The 9311-nt window shown below is 34.2% G+C and overlaps 1 protein-coding gene and 1 pseudogene across 1 annotated transcript; one reads left to right on the top strand and one right to left on the bottom strand.

Annotated features, from left to right (window-relative positions):
• The first annotated feature begins 772 nt into the window (after window positions 1-772).
• Window positions 773-6112, top strand: LOC146896236 (uncharacterized; annotated as a pseudogene).
• Window positions 6113-6321: 209 nt separating this feature from the next.
• LOC146896235 (subtilisin-like protease SBT4.8) lies at window positions 6322-8913 on the bottom strand. Its single transcript, XM_085733209.1, has 2 exons — window positions 8417-8913; window positions 6322-8079 (listed from the first exon to the last, which is right to left on the bottom strand). Exons 1-2 carry the CDS (start codon window positions 8886-8888, stop codon window positions 6356-6358), a joined length of 2196 nt encoding a protein of 731 aa, XP_085589335.1. The 5' UTR covers window positions 8889-8913; the 3' UTR covers window positions 6322-6355.
• Window positions 8914-9311: the final 398 nt, after the last annotated feature.

The following is a 9311-nucleotide window of genomic DNA, read 5'->3' as shown; positions in this document are numbered from 1 at the left end:
CAGCTATCTGTCTGATGCAGAAGTTTGTTCACCTGAAAGAACTGGATACTAAATTGTAGTTAATATCTGCCTTTGCTGTAGATCATGTGAAAGGATTTATATATGTTGAAGCTGAAAGTCAAAATGATATAAATCATGTAGCTTTGGTAATAGGGTTTTCATTGGTTAGGATTTGATAAAATAGTTAAAAGTTTTTAAAAATATAAAAATTCGAAAATAGTTAAAAAAATCGGTGAGATAGCCCTCAACCAAGCAACACTAAAAAAAATTATATGCATTCGAGTAACAAAAAAACAGACAAACGGACATAAAATATTACTCTAAACGTCAATGTGTGTGTTTTTTGGCTGAATGAGATAGTATGAGCTAATAATCACGGTTTCTATATATTAAGTGTAGTTGTTGTCAGCCTGTCACCACTCACCGAGCATCTTTCTCGACAGTGATGTCTTAATAATTCTTAACCTTTTTTAAAATGATTTGCATATTCATTATGCATTTTGGTATACACATTGTATCAGACTTTTTCCTTTGAAAAAATATCATATACATATATTATCACAATAGAATTTTTATACTAGCAGTATTTTTGATCTAGCAAGTACTTAATTTTGTAATTGTAACTCTTCATTCCAAGTTTAAACACCATCGTACACTTTCTTGCATATCACTTTTTACAAGTAAACTATAGCTCAAAATTAAAGCATGTTTTGGAATGGCCAAGCTGCTAATGAAAGACAGAAGTAGAACAAGCACAAATGTTAGAGGGACAATGGGATGTTTGGCACCAGAATGGCTCAAAAATGCACCTATCACTGCAAAAGTGGATATCTACAGCTTTGGTGTCATGTTACTTGAAATCTTATTTTGTAGAAGGCACATTGAATTGCATCAAGTTGAAGATGGAACAGAAGGTGGTGATGACATGATACTTATAGATTGGGTTCTATATTGGGCAAAAGAGGGGAAACTAAGAGACATTCTTAGCCATGATGTTGAAGTTGTTAATGATTTCATTAGGTTTGAGAGAATGACTATGGTTGGACTGTGGTGCTTGTGCCCTAATCCAATTATTAGGCCATCTATTGCAAAGGTGTTGCAGATGCCGGAAGGAGATTTTGAAGTTAGTGTTCCACCATTGTTTGATGGAAAAATTTTGTAACCAATTCTTGCTCTTTATTTTGTGTTTAATACAAGACGAATATTTAATCTTATTGATATAGTTATAAGTCACCAAATATATTTTCCGGTTTTTCATGGCTAAGCCTTTTTCTCTTTCTCCTATCAGTTAATTGTAAGCTAAAACTTCTCTAATAACACAACAAACATACTTTGTGGTCCTTAAATATGTGAGAGGTTGTCGCAATAGTCTCTGATCGTATGAAAACATACATATATGCATCTTTCGTCAATCGATTTGGTTATCAATGTATCTTTCATCGATTAATTTAATCCTCAAATGTAGCTTTCATTAGTGAAATTAATCCATAAAAGGGTTAAATATACCAACTTTTTATTTTAGTCCCTCTAATTTTCTTCAACTTTTTGAAATTGACTGAAAAAATTGCAACTCACACCAACATGAATTCAATGAGGAACCTCTTTATCACTGGTGTTGCCCTTTTCTAAATTCTATGGTCATTTTGTTCTTTTAATTTCAAACATATTTATTATTCTTTTCATTCATTTTCAACACTTTTAAGAGCTACATGACTTGCACTTAGGGTCCTTGATCCCTTTCCTTATACCACAAAACGATTCATTGTTTTTTTTTTAAGAGATGATCATTGCTCTTGGATGCTTCTATTGTTTGGTTGTCCATTTTCCATTTTTCAACTCAAACTCAAGGTGTTCGATCAAGTGCAAACTTATCAAACACCATGGGTTTGTCTCAGATTAGTAAACTGTATTTTGATCAGCAGGGACATGATGTACTATGAGATTCCTAATTGGCTACTTTCTCTTCATCAAAGATTTAGAGCTCCATATGTTTGGTCCTAAATATGAAGCACTGCATTATGTAATAGGGATATGATACTTAGGTTGTCGCAATAAGTGATAGGAGTTTGGAAATTCACTTTTAAACTCAGTAATCAAGGACGGTATCCACAAAATTTCTGCAACACAATGTTGTTGTATTTTGACAATTTATTGTTTTAGTAGCGACTCAGGTTCAAATACTAATAAATTTTAGCAATAAACAAATTTTGGTAAATATTTCTAATGTCTGTGGAATATTCAGTAATTTGCTCATTTTTCCTTCGTAACAAATTTTTTAAAAGATATTTAAGACTATGTGGTACCACTAACACAATTACAATATGTAAATTATTATTCATAAATGACCCTGAAACAAATATTACCACATCTATAATCGAAAATGGATGGAAAAGATTTTGCTTATGTAATCGCAACACTCCTGGAACCAGATTGGAATTCAAGTGTGACTCAATCATGGAAAAAAAACATCATTATTATATTCAGATTAACTGGACAACAATAAAAAAATTATTAATGACAACAAAAAAAAATAGTTAGATTAACTAAATGGTTTTCTCTAATAGATAACTATTGGCAGGGAAAATGCCGAGAAACCTTTAGGTGGTGAATGTGCTTACCTTTGGGGTTGAAGATGATGAGGCCGTTTTGGAAATTTAACTTTGTAATCCATTAAACACCACTACTTTAGAATCTATGTTGTATAACTTCTACTTTGGTTTCATTTATGGCAGACCTATCTATTATTTGATATGTTATGGATCATGATTTTTTATATTTATAAGCATGTAATATCTATGTTCACAATCAATTCACTTTTAACCGTTAACAAATGTGATTGCCAACAAAATTATCCGAAAAAAAGCAATCCACCCCGTGCGAAGCACGGGTTGACAACTAGTAGTATTAAAAAAATTATGAAAGTTTTATGCAGGCAGGAGCCCACACAACCTTGTGTGTGGCTCCGCCCCAGATCATATGATATATAGTATTATACCCATGTCCTTTGATGGGTTAGGGAAACCATATGCCTCAAACGTGGGTGAGTAATAACTTCCACGCGGTTTAAGCAAGGGGCTGTTCTTATTAGTATAAAAGGAAAGGTTGGCTTAAAGGGAAAGATGACTTTTCACATACCAGAAAATCATCACCACCCTTACTAGCAAGGTTGTCAAAATCGGGACTTTACTTCAAGTCGAAAGGGAATAGCAAAATCGGGACTCGTAAAATCGCAATCAAAATCGAAGGATTTTACTCAAGGACTTTTGTAGAATCGATATAAGAAATCTTAAAATCGCAATCAAAATCGATGGATTTTAGCTAAAAAAAAATAATACTAAATATATGTTACAAATGGAATATGCGGCTTTGAATGGGTGGCGAAACATCTGGTGGAAAAGTGTTTGAACGAGTGCCTTATTGTCGTTTAAGAATGATTCTCTGGTTCCAATTTCCCTTTGGAATAGGTGGCATAATGCGCTTCGACTAGGTGTTCAGATTATATCTTTGCATATCTATCGGGAAGGCAACTGTTGTACTGGCTAGATTGCGAGTATGGGGAACTATCTTCAGGGTGCAATTTGGCTTTCTAAGTTGTCGTAGGATGTTCGTCGGGATTTCTTTAGGGACAAATTGGAATTACCTAATTATAGATTCCTGTAGCTGTTTTAATTTTTTGCTTCCCTTTTTTGTTGAGGGTTTTGGTCTAGTCTCCCCTCTTGTATATAACTTTGTTCTATTTTTAATAAAATTTTATGAGTTTCGCGGTAGAGGATAGGAGTGTCTTCAGGGTGTCATCCTAGTTGGGATGTTGACGACTCTTCTTCATATCTTGTAAATAACTTTAAAGTGGAAAAATGGTAATAATTATAAAATATCATGTCTTTTATATTGCATGTGAGGTGTACTATCTTAATATTTAAATTGATTGAAAACAATAATCGTTAATATATTAATATTGCTTATGTTGAGCTGAAGGTTGCGTAACCCATGGAAGACTCCGATGAAAAGTAACTCGACAAGGGTTTGAACAGCGCCACCTCACACGGTGGTCCTTCCAGTCACCTATTCTCTGAATCTCTCCCATTTTCATTTCTCGGTGTACGCCGGTCTTCAAGACATGATTCATTTGCTTTGTGTACTGCGTTCCGATTGTATCACAGTGTCAATTCTAGGTGTGATTGATTGTTCCAATTTTGGTATTGTTGGCTTGGTTTTGGATTCGATTTGGAGCTTGATCTGATACTGCAATCTGTTGTTTGCGCAACTGTTTTGGGTGTTTAACTGCAATCTGTTCTCTATTTGCAGATTGTTGTTTTCTGCTTTGTAGGTTTTGAAGTTAAGGCTATGTCTGCTCTTATGGCGCAATTCGTATATCCTTGGCCTTGCTTGGTCTCACATACGCCGAATCCTACGACGAAGCATGTCCCAACTCAAAGTTTTGCACAAACTCTTCTCAACAAAGTGAACGTCCCTTTATCTGATCTCCCGAAACCTTGTTTGAAAGGTAATTCCCTTTCAATCAAAATTTTGGAGGATGTTTACCAATCTCGTCTAGCTAATTGTAACAATTACCTCCATGGTAGATTAGTATTGTTTAAAGGGGATAAGCCTTTATCGTCTAAAGACTTATACGCTAAACTCTTACAATTGTGAAAACCTCTTGATCGATGGAAGATGATTCCTTTGGGTAAGGTTTTTTTTTGAATGATGATCTTAGAAGTGTCAGGTCGAATGGCGCTTGAATCTTGAAGCCTGGATTGTTATGCTTATTGTGCTGGTCTCCAGATTTTAATCTCTCTAATCAGACTCAAACACATAGTTAGGTATGGGTACATTTTCATTATCTGCCATTATAATATTGGCAAGATAGAATCCTTTTTTGAGATTGATGGGGCTATTGGTACCCCTATAATATTTGATGAGAATACCAGAAACAATTCATTTGGTCATTATGCTCGTGTTCTAGTAGATATCAATTTTGCTGGATCTATTCCTCATACTATGTGTGTTGAAAGAGATAATATTACTTTTGACATTGAGATTGAGTATGAACATCCACCATAATTTTGTTTCACTTGTAATTCTATTGGTCATTCATCGGATCATTGTAAAAAAGATCCTGCCAACAAAATTGCTCGTGAAAAGGTGATCACTAAAGATAATCTTGTTAAGAATGTCCCTAAAAGACATGTGCAAGGCTGTAGTAATACTGTGGTTGATGAAGATCCTATTATTCTTGACATAATGAGGTCTAAGGAAGTAACAACTAATGTGTTGGTGGGTGATGTTATAAACCTTGAGGAAGAACTATATTCTAGCACTTCTGTTGGGGCTATTCAGGTTCAATCAACACCTATTGAAGTGATGACTGAAATACAAGGTGAAGACCGACTGGGCAACAAACATCCTGATATGTGCATCGTTGGTCCTTGGAGTGACGATGTGACGGACTTAGATTATAATCAAGATCCCTCATCTTGGTATGGTTTATGTTCTTCCAATGTCATGATTTTTAAAGATGTTTTAAATCCTAACATTGCCCATGACTTGGAGATTTTGCGGCCATATTTGAACGGCAAGGATGCTTGTGCAAGTGAGCCTCGGGTTTATATTGATGAGGAAGAAAGAGAGGCAACTATCAACTACTTGAAGAATCGTTATGTTGTCGAAGAAGAGCCTTTTATTAAGGTGTCTAAACCTAAGAAAAAAAATGTGCATAAACATTTTCAGGTTCATAACACTCGTTCTAGGGGTAGACCACCAAATTGATTTGAGTTCCATCGGAGGGTTTTGTTTCTTTCCTTGCTCTCTTTTGGTTTCTTTGTTGTTTTTTATTTTATTTTATTTTATGTCCTTGCTTTGTTTTTATTGGTTTTCTTTTTTATTTTATGAGAAGGTTTCAGTTTATATCCCCCTTCTTCTTTTGTTCTTGTTTCTTTATATCTATATATTTTTAGGGTGTTGCAGTTGGTTCACCATCTACACCTCTTTTTGCTTAAAAATAAAAAAATTAAATATTGTTTGTGTTGATGTGAATTTATGTGGTTAAGACACATGTTTGATTTTACATTTGTGTAAGCTTATTTTTATGTAAAAATTAAAATAAATATAAGATAAGATGTTAAATATAATGAAGAGAAAAGTTGCACATGAGTTATTATATATGTGGATCTTATCACCTTTTTAAATGTTGTTTATTATTTTTATTTGTATATATTGAATTTTGAATATTATGAAATCAACTTGAACAAATGGAGAGAGAGAGAGAGAGAGAGAGAGAGAGAGAGAGCATTCATAATTTTTTTTGGGTCTCCAACAATAATTATATATTTAATTTGCCATAATTATAAGTTGGTCAACTATATAGAGGAAATAGTTGTACAATAATTGGACTCTTAACATTGTGGGTACCATCAGACCAAATAAGTGATGAGGAAAACACTGTTTGATTTAATTTTGTTCCTCCAATGACAGTGACAACAAAAGATTTTTTCTCATGTAATGATCTGAATGTAAGAAGTTTTGGTTTCACACTAATTTTGATTTTTGGATCATGATGGATAAGAGTTGCCTTGTAGGTTGAGTTGGAAAAGCCAACATTTGTGACTGTTCTATGAATATTGACATTGAAACGCTTGTGATAAGACCTAACAGGAATCACCATTGATGGATAGTTAATATCTTTCACGAAGGACCTTTCGGATGTTACATGGCAACTCGAATTATCTCCACTAATCTGTTTGATTTTTTTGGCATCATAACCATAATTGCAAAGCATTTGTACATAATCTTCCTTAGTGATGTCATAAACAAGTCCAGGATGAACAGCTTGTTGTGGGTTGACATTCCCAGATCCATAAGCAAACTCACCCACCAAATCATCATAAGTACCTTTCACTGGTTTCGCAGTGGTCATGATTGCAGATTTGATAGCTGCAGGTGACCAATCTGGATGAAATGATCTCACATATGCAACAACTCCAGCAACATGGGGACATGACATCGAGGTTCCAGATAATAGGTTGTATTTTGGTGGCCCCATAGGTGGATATGCAGCCAAGATATTCACTCCTGGAGCACTTATATCTGGTTTCATAATTTCAGGAACCATAGGATTTGGGCCACGAGAAGAGAAATAAATAACTTTAGGAGCGTTGGTGTCATGGAAAATCTCACTCTTTAAAAGTTCAGCTACAGGGTATTTAGTGGAATTTGTGTAGGACTGGACATGAACAAAGTCTTTTGGTTCCAAGTTAAGTGAAGGTCTTTGAGTGATTGAAGGAATATCAAATTCAGTTTCGGTAACATTATTGATTGAACCAATTGCTCCATTTGCATAAGCCAATTCTTCACGCCCTGATGCTCCACACAAAACAAGCTTACCCTTCACCATATTTTTGTCTACGCAATCACACTTTTCAGGGGATGCATTTGCTCCAGCTGGACAAGCTTGAGCATTATGCACAGCTATTGGAAATTTGGTACCATTTGATGGGACAATGTTAATTGAACTACCAATAATAGTCTTTCCATTTCCAAGAATTAGCTTATCAATGAATTGACGATCTATGGTAGTGGCAGCAACACTAAATACCCAAGGTGTTATACTTGTCACAGTACTTGGGTGTGGACCATCATTTCCTGCAGCCTGCACTGTCAGTATTCCCTTCTCCATGGCATGAAAAGAACCAATGGCAAAAGCATCATCCACAAACTCATAAGCTTGTGGTTTACCCATAGAGACAGTGATGACATCAACTCCATCCGCAATGGCATCATCGAATGCAGATAAAATAGCATCATCAGAGCACATACCTAGATTGTTGCAGGTTTTGTATGCAGCAATCCTTGAAGATGGTACTCCACCTCTTGCAGTGCCTTTTGCAAGACCATAAAAGCTTACACCTTTCACCTCACTTCCGCCGGCTGTTGATGATGTGTGGGTTCCATGACCATTTGCGTCTCTTGCACTATCATCTCCGATGCCGTAAAAGCGTGCTCCAATGACCTTCTTGTTGCAAGTAAAGTTAACACCGCCTGCACAAACCCCCCTCCACTTTTTTGGAATAGAACCAAGACCTGATTAGTCATAAAAAATAAATAAACTTAGTAAATTAATCATATTATATCATATATAGTTAGTTTATACAATGTTGTTAGCATATTATAATTTTTTCCTACAATATAGATAATAATATTACTCAATGTCCAACGGCACTCATGGCTAACATAATTTATAATACAAATATACGTAAAATACAAAATTAGATAAATACAATAAACACAATTTATTCTAATTAATTAATTATGTATCATTTTAATTGGGCTAAATATTTTATACATATCGCAATTAAAAAAACAAGTTTGTATGATAATTACAAAAATATATTTTGATTATGACTAATTACATATATACCTTTATCATTGAAACTTTCAGACTCTGGCCAAATTCCACTATCTATGACTCCAATCACCAAATCACTCTCAGCGGTTTGAGCTCTTTTGATTGATTGAGGTAATCCAAGGAAGTCCCATGACCTTGTCGTTAGAAGATGATACTCCCGGCTTGGAAAAACGGATACCACACCTCGCATGTTAGAAAGTTTTTCTCTTTGTTGATCATTGAGTATTGCGGCAAAACCATTGAAACTTCTCTTGTAACTTCGAACTAAATGATTTTCTATATCGCTACCATCAATAACTTGTTGCAACAAGTTTAGATGGTGAGAGGTTGGAGAATATGATGCTCCCTTAGGAAGTGAGCCCATATACACAATGTGAAGTTTATTGCTTTCATCACCACTTTCAATGGCACCATATGCCGAAGAAATTATTGATGTCAAAACTAAAGACACAGAGAATAATAAAACAACATTAAGCATTGTCATTGTTTGTATTTATCAAATGGTGAATACTTTAGCTTAAACCCAAAAAATGTATTTATAAACATAAGAAGTTTATATATATGGAAATATTTTCAATAGATTAAAAAACAATGTGAAAACTAGTTTATAATTTAATTAAAAAATTATTCTTTTAATAACAATGAATGCTATCATAAAATAGTCAAGTGTGTGTCCCTTAAATATAATTGGGACATAGTGAAATTATTATTAATTAAAGTGGCTCTAATGATAATTCTTAAAATCATTCCAGGATATTTAAACTACATCCCTTAAAGTTACAAGACTAATTTTTTATTTTTTTTTTGGAGAGATTACCAGACTAAAATTTTATCATTGAACTAGTCCTGGGTGTGTGTGTTTATTTTGAAAAGTGGAAAAAAATTATTATTTATGTCATGATGAATG

This window comes from Medicago sativa, chromosome 8 (assembly GCF_051527215.1).
Source record: "Medicago sativa cultivar Bolivia chromosome 8, Bolivia_mono, whole genome shotgun sequence".
Lineage (NCBI taxonomy): Eukaryota > Viridiplantae > Streptophyta > Magnoliopsida > Fabales > Fabaceae > Medicago > Medicago sativa.
This window is presented reverse-complemented; position numbering and strand designations above follow the sequence as displayed.

Excerpts from the sequence above, each read along its gene's own strand:
- LOC146896235 (XM_085733209.1), bottom strand. The coding sequence starts at position 8,888 with ATGACAATGCTTAATGTTGTTTTATTATTCTCTGTGTCTTTAGTTTTG. Across the intron at positions 8,080-8,416 it reads TGAAAGTTTCAATGATAAAG|GTCTTGGTTCTATTCCAAAA; the intron begins GTATATATGTAA and ends ATGACTAATCAG.